The sequence below is a fragment of the Eulemur rufifrons genome, chromosome 23 (genome assembly GCF_041146395.1).
Source record: "Eulemur rufifrons isolate Redbay chromosome 23, OSU_ERuf_1, whole genome shotgun sequence".
Taxonomy (NCBI): domain Eukaryota; kingdom Metazoa; phylum Chordata; class Mammalia; order Primates; family Lemuridae; genus Eulemur; species Eulemur rufifrons.
Window position 1 is genome coordinate 24,441,807 of NC_091005.1, and position 17,380 is coordinate 24,459,186.

At 45.6% G+C, this 17,380-nt stretch overlaps 1 protein-coding gene across 2 annotated transcripts in view; it reads left to right on the forward strand.

The window, feature by feature from the left end:
- The window catches only part of FTO (FTO alpha-ketoglutarate dependent dioxygenase), a 353,424-nt gene extending 339,260 nt beyond the window's left edge, over window positions 1-14,164 (forward strand). For both annotated transcript variants that reach the window (XM_069456646.1, XM_069456647.1), the window contains one exon: window positions 11,718-14,164. In XM_069456646.1, coding sequence (XP_069312747.1) covers window positions 11,718-11,871 — 154 coding nt within the window. In that variant the 3' untranslated portion in view covers window positions 11,872-14,164. The remainder of the gene's footprint in view (window positions 1-11,717) is intronic.
- The last annotated feature ends 3,216 nt before the right edge of the window (window positions 14,165-17,380 follow it).

The window sequence follows — 17,380 nt, forward strand, 5'->3', positions numbered from 1 at the left end:
CAGTTCCTAGGGATATAAAATGCAGATTTGCTTTGGATTTAAGACTAGGTTGTTTATGCCATCTTTGGAGTGATCTCGATGCTACACTTGCTTGGACTTCTTTCACCAGAAGAGCTGCACCAAGATATAATTTTGTTCCTATCATAAAACATCCATGGGCAAATGGAGCGGTTCATTACCTCTAACTTTGCGATGAAGTGGCAGCTTAAAGAATGCATGAGTTCTTTGGCTAGAGTGGCATAGTGCCTAGGAAGTAGTAGAGTCTATGATGCACATCTGTTACCTCCGAGGGTAATTAGAACTTGCCTACAAAAATAGCTTTTGAATCGGGGTAACAGTGACTGTAGTTTCAATTCCACCAAGAGAGGAAGGGCAGTTCGGTAGAAAAGGGTCGGACTAGTGAATGACCCAAGTTCCAGCCCAGCTATGGGACCTAGTGGCCGGGTGATCTGGAGCAAGGCCTCTGCTTCCTCATTTCCCAAACTGGCATGACCTCTCTTTCCTACCCTAGTAGTGAGGATCACATGAGATGATGTATGTGGAGGTAAAGCGGAATGTTTATATATAAAATCTCAATTTTTTTAGAGATGGGAAGAACCTTAGGGATTGTCTCGCCCAACCCCTCATTGTACAGATCTGAGTAGCGATGGCCAGAAAGTCCAGGTTTTGTCCAAGGTCACAGGGTAAAGTAGTGGTAGAACTGGGTCTTGAATTCCCAGACCAGTGTTCTCCCTACCGTACCATCCTACTTGTCAGTGGGTAATGATGACATTATTATTACCCCTCCTTTGTGCCTCATACTTTTGCTTATCCTTTTTATTGAAGTGTGACGTGGCAGGGAAATTATTTCCATTGGAAGGAGGTACAGTTCGGATGCAAGGTGCTTTCAATCATTTGTGCTTTCCACGGTACTTACTGTGGCTACTGCTCTAGGCTCGGAGGATATATCAACGGGCAAAACAGACAGAAATCCCTGCCTTCAGGGAGCTTAGTGCCCTCTCTCTATCTCTCTCTTACACTCTCACTCACACACACAGCCCTCAAATAGTGTCAAGTGTTGTAGAGAAAAATAGAACAGGGAAGGAAGATGGGGAATGCTAGGGTTGGGGAAGCAGGAGGGAAGATGTTGCTGTCCGGACTTGGGTGGTCAAGGTCTCCCTGATTGGATTATGTTTAAGCTGTGACCTGGAGGAGTAGGAGGATATTTTAGGGGAAGAGTTTTCAAGGTAGAAGCAGCAGCAGGTACTAATACCCTGAGAGTATTCTTGGCCCGTTCAAGGAAGAGCAAAATAAGTGGGTCTGACTAGAGCAAAACAAACAATGGGATGCATGGGCGGCGAGGGCAGAGAATCAGGCTGGGGAATGGGTACATCATGTGGACCATTATAAGAATTTTGACTTTGACTCAGCTTTGAAATCAGTGCAAAGCATAAATTCTCCAGAAGACTGGCATGTCCTTGATATGTCTGCGTTTTTATTTTGGTCCACCATATTCAAATACTGAATTTGGACTTCCTCGTGCTGTTGGTATTAAGTGCCACTGAGTTTTCTACCATAAGTGCTCTTGACTTGTTATTGAATATTCTCAGGAGAAGAGAAGCCCAGTAGGGCCCAGTAACCTCATGTTCCGAGTAAGGTGAAAATAAACTTGTGAGATGTTTCTTGGCATCCAAAAACCAATTAAGCAGGTTACATGGAAGTATTTCTAAAAACAGCAGTACAGTGGAAATAGACTGACAGGTGAGCAGATGGAGGAACTATCAACTCAAATTTATTTCACAGCTTACAACTCAAATGAGCATTCCAAAGTCAGAACAGCTGGCCTTTTATTCTGTAAGCCATTGTCCTTTGCTTTGCTCATCTCTCAGGAGTATGAGTGGATTATACTCTACTGGCAGTCTGTCTGTAGGTCTTTGACTTTGCAGGGAAAAATCCTTTGTAGAAAAACAGGTTCTTTGTGTGAATCAGATTTTTCGGTAATGTCTGCTTCTTCCCATAGGTTGTGAAGTTCCTAGGTTTTGGAAATCAGTGACATTGGCCCTTTAGCTTTGATTTTCATAACTATATTCATTACCTATGTGACTGCTGTTATCTGATTCTGAGTAAATGGAATTTAACTAAATAGTCAACAAGCAAAATCTCCAGATTTACGAGAAGAAATCTGGTTGTTGTTTTTTTTTTTAATGTTATAGTGCATCTAAAAATCACAGCTGTCTTCAATTTCTAATCATAAGTTATTCTGGAATCTCTCTGAAGTTTGAGACTGTCCCATGCAAACTTACTTAAGTTTCAAGCAACAGGGAAGTCATGAGATTTGGAAAGGGTTATCTTTTGTCAATCATGGTCCTTTGTGGGGTTCTGTGCTGACAGAGGACAGTGGAGAGACCGTATTCTGTGGCTGAAAGGAGGGCTTGATACTAGCCAGTGGGGATTTTGTTCCAGTAATTGCATCAAATTGGACCTTCTGCCATGTTGCAGGTATAGCATTAATATCACTCATTAAGTCATACGCCTGTATGCCTTCCCTCCCAATGGCTGAGTCACTGACAGAATATATTTTCTTCCAAAGTGTTTGTTTTCATTGTTGCCCTTTAAAAATAATGAGTTCATTCTATTCCCTTGCAAGGAAAGTTACTCTAGACTGCTTTGAAATTGTATATCTTTTGTTGAGCGCATTTCTGCAGTGGTTCCATATCTTTGTGTGCTGGGGAACCCAACCCGGCCTCTCTTAAAGCTTCTAACCAAGCTGCCTCCGACTTGATCCATATAATCGTCCAGCCCATTTGACCTTTATATTGTTACCCTTGGGCAGGTAGAAGTCATGCAAGTTTCAGGTGACCCTATCATGTGACCAGAGATCAAAGGTCAGCAGCTCCTAAATGTTCAGCTGTCAAGGTAGCCCATTCATCACTATCATTATGTAACTGACAAGCCGACAAATGAACCTGGGGATAAAATTATTCTCAACCCTCTACCTCCTGGGGTGGGCCAAGCAGTCTCATGTATTAAGTGGTTCCTAGGGCCTGCCAGGGTCTCTGAAGTAGGGGAGGAATTTCAGGAGACCTGTTCTATGTGCTGGACCCTGGGAAGTCACCAGTTGCCTGCTCAGGGGGCCAACTTGTAGGTCTGCAGGAGCCAACCCTGAGTTTGGTTTCCTCTGAAATGGAGATGGATCTAATGTTAGTTCTTTCTGGACCCAAAGATACGTGCGTGCCCCCCCCACCACATTCAGCATCTTTGTGGTTCTGTGTGGCAGGTTAACATGGAACAGTTAACATGGAACAGTATTTTCACAAACTGGCCTGGTGCTAAGAGTCACCTTATGAAAATTAAGATTCCCAGGACCCTCCTCTGGAAAGTCTGACTTGGGCGAGGTGCCTTTGGGAAACTCAGTTTTTAACAAGGGCTCAAAATGATTCTTTCGATGTCTGTATTTTGGAATGGTACAAAGAGCTTGAGATTTGGAGTCAGACAATTTTGGCTTCAAATCCTGACTCCATCCCTTGTTTGGCTGTGCAATCTTAGATGTTTTAGTTAATCTTCTGGGCCTCAGTTTCCATTCTGAGGGCAAACATTTAAATAGAAGATATATACAGGTCCTGACCCTCGTATTTATTATTGGTTAGTCTTAATGTTTTTATTAGCATTGTTACTATGCCTTTGGTCTGCGAGGAGATGGTATTGGAGGAGCATTAGCGTGAAATAGAATTTCCTTATAGTATCTTCCATCTCAATAAAAGTCTCTGATAAACGTATAAAGGCAGTTTGCAGAGGAGCAGGAGTAAGGGGATGCTGTGAGGGTTACACAGTATGTCACATGGGTTGGGGAGGAGCCCTGCGGAGGCCACCCACACTAGCAGTAGAAGGGAAGAGGGCACAGCACCCCACTGGACCCCTAAAGAAAGTGGAGATACCTTTGAGCCATTCCATGACCCAAAAGTGTCCCTGACTTTCATGCCAGCAAGAGGCCCTTGCATCTCTTGTGTCTTCGTCTCCTGACTGCCTGGACGTACTATCTGAGCCCCTTTATTCCTCACCCCAGGGTCACCTTCTTTGGTAGAGTCTTTGCCGTAGGCCAGACGAGCTCTTAGCAGTGATTTGGAGTAGGAAGAGACCCTGGTTTCATAGCTAGGATGGTGGGAAGCCCTTACCAAAGGAAATCTCTTCTTGGAGTCCCGAGTCAGAGCTCCAAATGTTCTGTCTCATTAAAAATAAGCAAAATAAAACCCCTGATATTCATGGTTATTGGACTATATGGTATTGTTAATATTATATTTCAGAGAAACTACAGGTCATATAGGTGCTGAGGAATTGGGAACTATGAAAACCATTGTTTATATGGAAAGTGCCTTGTAAGTGCCAAAAAAGTGTGTAGAACACGAGCCATTTATAGCAGCTGGGCATTGCCTGCACCATTCCCTCCTCCCAGTGAGCAGAACGGCAGGGACCCACAGTCGGCCCTCTGAATATGCTGAAGTTTTGACCCAGATCCAGGCAGCAGAGTTATCCATGCTGATGAGAATAAAAAGATTTCTTGAGAAATGGCTGGTTATTCATGTGACTTGATGGCATTTTCTTGGTGTTCAAAAGCACTTTTTGCATATTTGGCAGCATTTCTAAAGCACCTAAACAGGCTAACTTATTTTAGACTTCTCGCTTCTTCCCAGAAATGAGAGGCCCCAAAGTAGATTTGTATACAACTAGAAATTAAGTCAAGCCCAGCTTCTCAAGTGGTCATGGTTGAAAAACACTACCTGCTAAGAAGGTATATTGACCTGACCAAAAATAAAAGCTGACCCCTAGGCAAAAGTTTGGCTTTTTCTCACTCTCTGATGTGTGTTGACTTTGCTGATCCGGAAGCATTAACATGCGGTACAGAGACAGGAGGTTAAAAGCCTTTCAGAGAGAAAGTAGACTCGTCCTTTGTTGAAACTCATTTAGGAATTGGTTTGGCTTAGTGGTCGTGCAGCAGGTAAACTGAGTCATACCAAGTGGGCAAGCTGATGTCATAAAACCACGTTTGTCAGAGTAGACCAGTACAATAGATACAAGCATGACAAGGTGGCCGTTTATTTGTAAAGCTGCCCACAGTGCCATGATAGCAGTAACAAAAGTCCAAGAAGACAAATTATAAATTCATTAACTTATCCTTCTCTTTTCAGAGGATTTAGAGTGCGGAGGGTTAGATTATCATAAACCAGACCGCCTACTCTTTTCACCTCTGACTAAAACAGATTATTTGGAGCAAAGCGTAGGGAGACTATGAAAACAGTACAATGGGGTGGCCGCCTACACGAGGTTAGATTTGTAGCATTTAAGGTAGACACCCTGGAAAGTCAAAGTTCTACATGAAAATCCCTTCCATGTGTACATCAGGTACTCCCAGGGACTTAGATACCATGTATTATGAACAGTGCTTATGTGTAAATATTGGAGTCGTCGTGTGGCAAGATGCTTTCACTGTAAGGGGCCCAAAGAGACTGAGCTGAGCAGAGAACATCGGGGTCCATGGTGGTCCCATGCTCCCTCCAAAGAGTAAAACCATTGAGGGGCTGGTTGACACTTTCCATCTTTATTTCTCACTTTTTTCATGCGATCCTGGCAGTCGGGTTTTGCGGGTTAATGTGGATTTGATGTCACACTAGTGTTTTCTGCCTGAGGCCTCTTAACCCTTGCTACTGGCCTGTATTGTTTGAGGGACTCCATGACCACGCAGCTGGGACCCAGCACACTCCAGGTTAACCGTCCGCTCCTTACCCGAAAGTAAAATTCCAGAAGGACACTCTGGCTCGAAGAAGAGCGCACATTTTTAGTCACTGGACACTTTCTGATGCAGTCATTAACCTGCTGCAGTCTTTAGAAGTGTGATTTCTTTCATTTTTATTTACGAGCATTACAAGCCCTTTTGGCCAGCGTCGCATGATCAGCTGTTTTTGAAATAGGACTTGTATCACATAAGAAAAGGGATATTGAGGCATAATTATACCTTTATGTGTTACTTTACATATTTTAGAGGGCTTTTATATACATCATTTGATTTTATCCTCATATAACCCAGTGAAGCAGAGAAACATTAACTTCACGGAGATAGTTGTGGAAACGAAGCGGTTGAGATATTTTTCTTAAGGTCTCCCAGGGAATATAATTAGAGATAGTTTTATGCCCTTAGAAGCTGAACGTATGTCTTTTATTTCTATAGACTACAGAAGCTCATGCCGTAAGAGCCTCGAAGTCATTCGAATGACAAAAAGAAAAATAAGTTTTGTCACTCATCTGCCGTAATATTATAATAGTCCTTCTAGAAACTGGAAAACAACATTTGCTTCTTTCTTGCCCCTGAAATGGTTTAGAAGGTCCTGAATATTTAAATTTGACAAGAATAGCTAAGTCGTCGATGGACAGGATCCATTTTAGTCCAAATGGAAATCCATAAAAAAGATGGAATGCAGTAAAAAGGGCAGCCAGCCAGATGTCCAGGACTCTGCCCCACCCCGGCTCCCTCGTCACCATCGGATTAACCTGGGGGAAGCCGCCCTCGCTCAAAATAGGGGTCCAAGCGCCTACCTCTGCTGTCTCTCCCAGCCTGTTGTGAAAGTACAAGACAGTGCTGTGTATCAGAATTCTCTGGGACGCTTAAACAAGGTACAAACTGTAATTGTAATTTAAATCAGGAGTTGCTCTCTTTCCCATTAGAGAATTCCTTTTCAGGGGTCCATTTCTCTTATCTCTTCAATGGCCTATGCTTGGTAATATTTCTCCATCAAGTTCTAGTTTGTGTGTGTGTGTGTGTGTATGCTTGCTTATCCTGATGAATCTTTTAGCAGAAACCATCTCTCCTGAAATCTTTCATTATCATTTCATTGAGAGTAATGGAAATGTTACCTGTCCTTCTTTATTTGTTGCAAAATTTAGGGACAAGGAAGAAGACCATATATGTTTTCTTAAAATCAATGGCCAGCACATTACTGTAAAACCTATTGATTAAAAACACAAAGTATAATGTTAGTCATTTAGTCTGTGAAGTGATGCAATAAGGGAAGAAATTTATCCTTTGACTTTTGCATTAACCTTTTATTGACTGCTTGCATACCCATAATTAACACACACTTTAGCTAAAGTGGTTAATTTTAGCATGGCGACCACTGTTCGCTAATGTAGCTGCGATCCTGATCATCCAAATGTAAGTGCAGCCCTGGGGGACATCAGCGGGGCAGTGAGGCCCCGGATGAGTTACACCTTGGGGGGTGGGGACCGCTGGACAATCTGCTAACAGCCAGCCAGCGTGACACCTGTCAGTTGCTTCCTGTTACGCCACTGGTCGTTCATGGAGAACCTTCCCAAGTAGCACAGAGTTTTAGGGGGTGGCTGACGGAGTTCTTTCAGTCAAAATAATGTGAATTTAGGGGGAAAAGAGAAAGAGATGAAGTGTGTATATATACATATATATTATTTTTCTTTGCTCCCTTTGAACTGCTTCATGAAAGGGGCAGTATTTTCTGGATAGATCCAAGTTTATTTGCTAACCCAACATGCATTAAAAAATAAGGTTTTTCTAGAATAGGATTAGAGAGGACAAGATTGAAAGGGGAAACTAACTTTCTCACAGTTTAGCTGGGTTCAGCTAGGACTAGGGAATGACACTGAGTTAAGTGAATCTTTTTTAACTTTCTTTAGCAAGATCATCCATCTCTAGTCATAAAAACTGGCTTATTTTCCTACAAAGGCCAGTGGCACTAGCAGTCCCCTTGTTTTCTGGGTAGAAATCTATCCCAAATAGAAATACTGTTTGAACCAAAAACAAATTCCAGTGCTCTCGTGCTTTCGTGCCCAGGTGGTCTCTGCACACACTATGCTGTATCAGTCAGAAGCAAGTCTTGGACTGGAGAGAGGACTATCTGTGTCCACATGGCTATAGCAATGGATGCTCTGAAAGGCAGGAAGTAACGGAGACATAGAAGCATGGCCAACATGTCAGCTAGGATTCTTTGGGTTGCAAGCAACAGAAAAACCTAACTCAAACAATAAGGCTGTATGAAACTGACTAGCCTAAGCGTAGCCAGCTTCACGTGAGGCTTGACCCAGCTACTCAAACAGCATCGCCCAAGACTGAGCCCCTTGCTACACGACGGCAAAATGACTATGGCAGCTCCATGTCACACGTCCTAATAATTCACAGACCAGGAGAGAAGAAAGTCTGTTCTTGTAGCTCCCGTACCAGTCCTCTGATTTATTCTTTTGATTTTGCCCCAGACTGGGTCATGTGCCTCCCCTAAACCCCTCCCTGTGGCTGGAAGAGGGTGCTGAGTAGCGGGAGTCAGGAAAGGCTGTCCCCAGGCTGTAGAGATGAAGCCAGTCCCCCCCAAACTAAGTCACAGAGCATGGGAAAGGGACAAATTCCCCACAGGAAAATTAGAATCCTGCTGATGGGAGTTGTGGGAATAGATACAAGACTACAAATGTCCACCACAATCAGTGTTCCTTAAATAGTTCTTAAAACAGTTTGGGACCCCTTTATTTTGCAAGGGACTATAGAGCATGTGCTACAAATGCCAAATCAATCTCAAACAACCACCATTTAGAAGGTCCGACAACCGTGCCTGTTATTAATCTTAGGTCTTCAGGAACAACCGCTATCCCTTCTGAATCTGAATGTTCTAGCATGTCCCCGGAAAGTTGTAGCAGCTGAATACATAAGCATCAGGGTCCTGGAATGTCACAGTGTGATGGCATTCAGCTGCAGGCTCAGTTTGATTCAAGCCAGAAAGAGCTGTGCCTGCATCTCCAGAGCTTCCCCTGGAGAGAATCCGTCCGGGGGCTGCCCACCCAGTTAGTGTGGAGGAAGGAGATTGCCCAGGTGCGACAGGCAGCACTCTTGTTGGCATCTCCCGTCTGTCACTGGTACTCACAGTAGAAGTAACAATAGTGATAATGTTTAATATTTATCGAGCACTTGCTATGTACCATGCAGTGTTCTAAGTACTTTCTCTGTATCAATTCATTTAATCTTCACATCGACCCCATAAGTAAAGTACTGTTATCATCATCATCATCATCACCACCACTTGACAGACAAGAAACTGACGCTCAACAAGGTAAAGGAACCTGCCCAAGATGTCATGGCCCCTGGAAAGTGGCAGCGCCACGAGTCCGGAGAACACGCTGCAATCTCCCTCCCTCACCATCTTCGCAAACTGAGATGCAAGAAAACACAATGAGTGACGTGAGCAAGAGAAGTGAACACCTAGAGGGGGACGTGCCTTCAAGTAGCTCCCAACCTTTTCTTTTTCAATTCCACAGTCTGGCATGATGTGGAACCAGACAATATCATTTGAGCTGGGGGTGTCTGTCCTTTGCCGTAGGTGAATACATCACCTCCAACCAAGAGCCTTCTGCGGGGCCCTGTCACTATTTGAAATCGGCAAGGGCACTGGGCATTAAAGGAAGGATTTTAAAGCAATCTTGAAATCTCCGAATTAAGGCTCTGAAGACACCCAGCAAAGGGTTTTACTGCCAGCCCAGACGGAGCAGTGAACACACGCAGCTCCTCGCCTCTCAGGGCCCGCAAAGGAGCTGGTGCCCACACCAGCCGGTCCTTTGATGAGAAGAACAATGGCAGAAAACCGTGCAACAGCTTTGCCCCAAAGAAAAGCCAGTGGGCTTGGGAAACTTGTACAACGCAGCGTTAAGCAAACCTCTGCAGCAGGTTTGAATATTTTTAATACACTTTCTCAAAGTGAGGAGGCAAAACCCATTTGACAGGTGAAAAAGCGTCTCTATTGACTTTTTACAAACCTTATGATATTCTAGGTGGATCGACACTTATCATAGCCCTTTAATCTGCCAGCCGGGATAATGTGCGCACGGATAATTTATCCACTGTGAGATTGAAATGCTCAATTTGGAATAACTTTCCCTACCCAGTAAATTGAGCATCACTCTAGGATTCCAGGGCAGAGAGAAAGCACAGTTTAAAAGCCTTGCAGAGCTCCTTTGTAATTAGTTGCAGCTTCCCTTGAATATTAATTTCCCCCTCATCCTTTTCAAGTGGTTTAGAGACTGTCTCTAGAACTGCAGAGATACACCCTCAGAACCACGACAGCAAGCGACACAGTCTCAAGCACCTATTATTAAGTAGGCTGCAGAACACACCCTCTGTTCTTCAGTGCAGAGTGTCGCTTATCAGAGCAAACAGTTTAATATTTATGCTAAGAGGATTGTCAAAAGCAGCTTCTGTTGCTTTAATTCTTGTTTTAAATAAATAATGAGAACATTTAAACACATTACTCTTCTTGGGGCCCCGAGGTCAGCTAATCTTATTATTTATGAAGTGATGTGCTACATAATAGTACTTAGTGCATGTTAACAGACGCTATTATCAGGGCCTGGTGCGGAGAGCTGAAGATATATTGGAATGTTATGTGTAATGTACGACGGATTGAGTGCATAGGATGCCGGCATAGCAATTAACCACATGCGAAAATAGGTGTAAAGTTGAAGTATGTTTTCCCGTGGGGATTCCTTCGCCATTAATAATTCCCCAGAGAAGAAGATGTCTTTGAGTTAGGAAGCTTCTCTCCCAGCAGGCCTGGAAATGGGGCCGGGATATTCCACCCTTTGATCTCTTCGTGGTCTTTCCTACACAGTCAAACGACAAATAGTGGCTCTGACCACTTTTTCATTGATATAGAGGAAGATGCAGGGAAGGCGTGGGTGGAGGCAGGTACCAATGCACCTCTTCCAAATGTACTCACGGTCTGGTTTTTGGCACACACACACATTCACTGGCGTGTGCTCCTAGAGCGTAGAGAAATTGCTCATGCCTTATTGCAATTTGTTTTCTTCTCTCTGATCTTCATTTCTCAAATAAATAAAGCTAAAGCCACTGAGCTTTCCCAGACCACTTTTACGTAAGCTGGCCTCTCTGAGAATAGATGCCAAGGTGTGATGACGTTGCCCCAATTTTCTTCCTATGAGGCTATAATTTAGCTGCATATGATAATTAATTTCTCTACTATTGATGAATAATCCATTTAATAAAAACCGTGATTTAAGTGTTTTCCTTAGGGACTAACTCTTGCTAGCCTCTTAATTTAATTTTGTGGAAGTTTTCCCCACCTCTTCATCAGCGGAAATGATTATTAACCTCTATTTGCATATATCCTTATAAATCGGTCTCTCCTTGGAGTGCCTTTTTCTGAGCACAGCAAGCTGGGACACTTGTAAATCTCCAGGATCTCCAAAGTCAATCCCGGTCTGTAATATTGTTTAATCTATTCTTGGACGTTTTAATGCAGTAAATTCAATTTAATCTTTCCCAGTAATCTAGTAATACATCGAAATCCCACAAACATTCAAATCTGATAATGGCTTAATCACACACTTTAAATAACAGTTGAGATAATGAAAAAATAATTCACCATTTTAAAGGCAGAGTAACTGAATTTCCCCGATGATTGGCTTCTACAAAGCCACTCGAGATAATGCAAGTCTGGGGATTGAGAAAAAAGCAAGTCCCAGCATCAAGAGGAACAATTCTTCCTTCTTGTAAAAACCTGCTTTCTGCCTTGCAAACTCCTTCATTCTCATCATCACCACCACCTTCACCGCAGAGGATCGTTTTTGAAGCATTCGCCAGTGTTGCTCCCAGTTTCCCATGGGCCCGAGGGTCTTCTAGGAGTTTCCTCCCATGGATTAACTCCCCATTCTTCCTCTTCCAGGTGCCAGTGTCGAATTGCCCGAACTCTACCCGTGGACCAGAAGCCAGAATGTCGGCCATATTGGGAAAAGGAGGATCCTTCGATGCCTCTGCCGTTCGATCTCACAGACATCGTTTCAGAACTCAGAGGTCAGCTTCTGGAAGCAAAGCCCTAGAAGGAGCACAAGTCTTAGGTGGAGGAGAAGAATATGTCTTTGGCTTTTCTCCTCCAACCTTGTAATGGGCTTGGGTAAGGGCAGTGTAGACTTCTCTTGGCCCTTAGATTGTGGCACCTGGGTCCCAGTTGGAAACAGCTAGGGAATGGAGCCCATGAATTTTTAAATGTTTAACAACGACACAGTCTTATAGTCCAATTTGTTATTAAACGAGAACTGTCCCCCCAAAAAACTTCCCCACTTGGATTTTTTAATGTGAGCCAATCAGCCACCAAGGGCCAAGGAAAGCCACAGAGATGAGCCCAGCATGTGACAAAATCTAACCTACTTTCCTCCTTCCCAAGCTTTTTCAGAGACTCTAGAGTGGACCGGTCATCTGGCGAAAGACAGAACTTAGAGACATCAATCCCAATTTCTCACCACACCTAGAGGCCGTGCTGTCCAATGGTAGCCAGCTGTGGCTACTTAAATTTAAATTCAGTTTTAATTTTAATGAAAAATTCAATTCCTCAGCTGTCCTAGCCACATTTCAAGTGCTTAATAGCCACATGTGGCTAGTGACAACCATATTGGACAGCACAGATGCAGAAAAGTTTCATCATTATAGAAAGTCCTGTTGGACAATACGTCTATAAAAAGTTTGAAAGCAGGAATTCTTTTTCCCAATTCTCTCTTTTTTTATTTTATTTTTTTATTTGCTTAGCCTTGAAACTCATCTTTTCCAATTCTCTATACCTTCTATCCCCGTAGGAGAAACTAAAAGTGAAATAACTCACGAAGAGTAGCCTCTTTCCCTTCTCTACGAGGAGCCTAAGTCCCAGTGTGAGTTAGGAGTCCTACACTCTGCACACAGGAGTAAGGCGGTGTTAACACCTCAGATAAAGTTGGTTTCCTGTCTTTAGGGGGATCCCAGATCTAATGAAAGAGACGCAGCCCCCTTTCCCTTGCTCCATGGATTTAACCAGCATAGTATAGGATTTTCTCTAAGTCCCCATTGACCTGTAATGACAGCTGGAATGGAGGCTTGGAGAACCCAGTGCCCCATCCTGGTGACACTGGAGCATTAGAGAGACAATGGAGATTAGAAGTTAAAATCTGGGCTCTGGTTTTAGAGCGCCTGGATGAAGACTCCCACCAGCTTTTGTGACCTTTGGCACGTTGTTGTTCCTCAGTTTCCTCATCTGCATAATGGGGATCCGCTAAAGGCACCAACTCCCAAGGTGAAGTTTAAGCGAGGTAATCTAGTACAGACCTAGAACCATTTCTGGCACGTAGTCAAATACACCCAGTAAATATTAGTGTTATCATATATCAGTAAGCTGACCTGGGTGTAGGTGTTTTCTTCTCCTTTACTCAGTCCCTGTGCCAGTTTTGTCTCGTGATGCCATTAATACATCTCCCCCTTTCCGGCCTGGCTCCTGCCCCTTGGTGTCCCCAGAAATCGTGAGAATAGTTAGCCCCTCTGCCCTGTTGCCTTCTCCTGTAGTTGTTCACAGTAGTTGAGGAGCTGAAGAGCTTTTGCCCACTGAGAGCTGCACCGAGAGCAGACTCTTTCTGCCATCGGAATCTCAGTAGGGCAAGGTCCGCGCCCAGCACCGTGGAGGTGACAGCCTCAGAAAAGTCGTGTTCCACAAAGCAGCCAGGGTCCCTTCATGTGGAGAGCCGAGTCTCTCAGACCTTGGATTAATTCCCTGATGTCTTTGCATCTCGATTTCCTCATCAGGAACAGAGAGGTGAAGCCCTGCCTCCCAGGGCTGGTAGGGAGATGACATGAAAGAACAGAGGACAGGGGTGAGGGGTGCGTGGCGCATGGACGTCACAGGTTGGGCACCCTCAGGCCATCCAGTCCAGTGTGTCATTTAACCCCCCAGGGTGTTTGTTCTTTGTCGTATTTCATTAGGTGCCAGTATGGAAAAATTGGGAGATTTCACATAAAATACAAACGTCTGCATTCTCTTTAGAATCCAGAACACCCAGTAGCCCTAGGCCTCCGTGCTAGCATGGCGACGCGCGAGTAGTGTCCTCCTGCCCCGAGGTGGGGCGCGAGCCCTCCGCGGTTTGCCCTGGGCCCTGCCGCTCCCCAGTGTCGCCTGCCGTAGACCCGACCTGCTTCGCCCCTGCGTGTCCTCGCTCTCCAAACCCGCTTGCCTGCTCCCCTGTAGTGGAAATAAATCATGTTTAGTGCTCACCTCAGTATTTGTGCATTACTCTTGAACTATGTTCACGCACTGCTTGTACTAACGTCGTGTGCATCGTAAAGTATTCATCTACAATAAAAATATTAAAAGGATGAGATGAGACACCAAGGGAGGTTCTGCTGTCTTCTTCCTTGCACAGCAGTGGATGGGCCAGCCTCGCGGGTCTGGGTGGGCCCCGGTGGAGCCAGGTGACGTACAGCGAGGTTGGAGAAACCACTACCTTAAGTGAGTCCAAAAGGTGAGATCGCATTTTCTCAGGGGACGCGGTGGCTTCCTGTGCGCATGCGCGCGGCGGGTTTGAGGCTCACGTATGCTCTCTGGGGAGGGTTCAGGTGGGAAGAAGGAGGGGGGCAAGAGACAATAAAAAGGTGGCCGGCGGGGGCGGTCACAATCCACTCATGTCCTTGCAAGGTCAAGGGAAGGCCTGATTCTCCCCTGCGAACTGGGGAAGGACTTTGCAGGGAACACAGAATCGCTCCCTCCCCCGACTTCCCTGCAGTCACCTCAGGTCCCTGCTGTCTTGAGAAAAGTGACCAGGACATCCCTCTGCACTCAGGCGCCACCGGGTTCCTCTCTTCCTCCCTCCCACAAACCTTTCCTGGCGCCTACCTCGGCTCAGCAGTGTGGCCAGCACCTCGGATTCAGGGACAGATCACTGCCCTCCAGGGGCTTCCAGGCTAGTGGACGCGCACAGGGGTATGTAGTGACGAAACAGGAACTTACCCCGCCGTGGGCACACAGATGGTACCCAGCAAATAAATAATGAGATCATTGCAGATGGCTATAAGTGCCAGGACGGGAACCAACTGGGGGAAGGACCAAGGGGGCCTAGATCAGGCGAACGAAGGTGGGAGGGAAGAGATTGCCAGGACAGGGACAGCGGGGCTGAGGCAGGAGAGTGCTTGGTCCGGGGGTGCCCAGGGAAGAGAAAGGGCGCTGTGGCCAGAGCAGAGAAGGCAAGGAGGAGGCGGGGCAGGTGTAGGGCTTTGGTTCATGCGCCCCAAGAAACACGGAAGGGTTTTATGCAGAAAGGCTGGGGCGGGGGGCTAACTTGATAAGATATTTTTGTGCTTTAGCCCATTACTCTGGCTACTGTCTGGATTCCAAAGGGGTCTGTGAGAGAGCAGATGGCTCAGTCCAAAGGAGCGGCTTTCCAGTTGGAAACGTCCCCCCTGGTGGGGAAGGTGGGCAGGATGGCCCGCGCGCCCCTCCAGGTCTCTCCGGTTTGCAGCCGCGCTCCAAGCCGCACCTCTGCGCCCGGCAGCGTGCACCCTCCGGCCCTCACCCGCAGCCGCCAGCCCCGAGAGCTTTCTACACATAAAAGAAAAGAGCAGGGTCATGGCATCACTTGTGACACAATTTTAGTAATAAGCTTCTAAATCCGTCACTAACTGAATCGAGGGATGCTGGAAATGAGATTCCGTAGGCCCTATTTAATGGACCCCACGTTCAGTAGGAGGGTTTTTGTATGTTTCCAGGGAAGGAAGGTATTTTCGAATGCAACTTTTTTTTTTTCCCCTGCTCTAGTTAAGGCTGATTTTACCACTGGGCAAATTGCATACATTTGGATCCATGCCACGCTAAATACTGTTTATTTTGGAGATCTGTCAGAGGCAAGCGCATGGAAGACAAGGGGATTCTGATTTGAAAAGGCAATTCGCATCCAGACAGATTCAGATGGAGAGGAGCGGTGCGGATTAAAATGCGCTGAAGTGGTAATGCCGTTTATCCAGTTTGCCTTTGTTACTTTGTGATTAAATGGTATTTTTAATTAAGTTTCATTGGGAGCCATAGGTATCGCGGTGGTGAAATCAATTTGACAACCATAAAGAGAGGGGGGAGGCACAGGCGTGTTGTGATGATTGCGGCTGTAGGGAAAGCTGGGCAGTTGAAGAGGGTGGGGAGGAGGGGGAGGGGAGCTGGCCAATAATGACTTCCTGCAAGACAGCAAGGGCGCCCAGGGCCGCTGCTGTGTGTGGGGGACAGGTGTCAGTGGTGGTCAGGGAGCGCAGAACACCTGCTCACCTGGGACACCCGATAGATTCCGGAGCCGGCTGGGAACTCGGGGAGAGTACCTGCAGGGTGGGCTTCGCCTTTCTCTCTCGTTAACAAGGACACATGACAGCCCCCTACACCCCACCTGGAATGTTCAGGCTGCTCTTCAGCCTGGCTCCCAAGCACTGCCTTCCCATAATAATCCTTCCTCCCACCCGCCCCCATTCTCCCAGGACCGTTCTAGCTCCCCCTCTCTCAGAACCTTCCAGGAGCAAGTTCTTCCTGACGTCTGGCCCAGATCCTCCTCCTCCAATCGGAAACGAGTCCCCTCTGCCCCCTGTGCTCCGTCCGTATTGCTGTCATTCATCGGATTTTCCAAATCTTCTGATTCCTGAGTGGGGAGTAGGCACTTCAGGCTGCAGGCTTCGCTGGGGGTGAGTCCTAGCTCTGCGTGTGACTCGGTGGCTGCCCACTCCTTCAAACCTTTGTTCTCTCGTCTGCAAAATCGGAGTAATAGTAATCCACCAGCTAAGGTGGCTGTGAAGATTCGGAAAGTTAATGTGCACATAAAATGCTTCCCACGGTACCGGGCACACACGGGTCTTCAGTGAGGTCCTGGCTGTTGTTATCAACCCAGTTTCCTGCTATGACAGTTGTAGCTTATTGACTCGGGCAAATCCCTTAACCTCTCTGTGCTCCAGTCTTTGTTTATATAATGGGGTTGATGATAATGTCTAGCTCATTAGATTGCTCTATCCCCTGCGATCATGTATATTAAGTGATTTCACATCATGTCTGGCACTTAATAATCACACCGTGCATGTAAATTATTATGATGAAAAATATTATCAGTGGTATCCCGACCAAAATATTCACAGAGACTCAAGCTAGCTGTGGTTTGTTTAAGAAGAACGTTATGTTACCAGCCCATGTTATCCCATTTGCTCTTCGAGGCTTCCGTTTTCTGCCAGGCAGACGGCATGGAACTTTTTATAAATGAGATACTATGAAAAATGATGCTTCAGGACTCCCATCACTACAGCGGGACTAGGTCACCCGTTGCAATTTTAGATTTGCTTAAAAAAATTCTTGCCGTCACCTTCTAATGGATGATCTGTGTACAACAATTGTTTATTGACTCTGAATGTCTAAGCACCAGGGTCAGTCTATTTCAAGGGGAGGGAAGCATTAATTAACCTCCCACATTAGATTCAGTGATTCTTTTCCAATGATGCAGCTCGTGACTTGGCTTGCATTTACTTTTCATCAATCCTGCGAGAGTCGGGCTAAAATAGTTCCTTTGCACATGTGTGTCA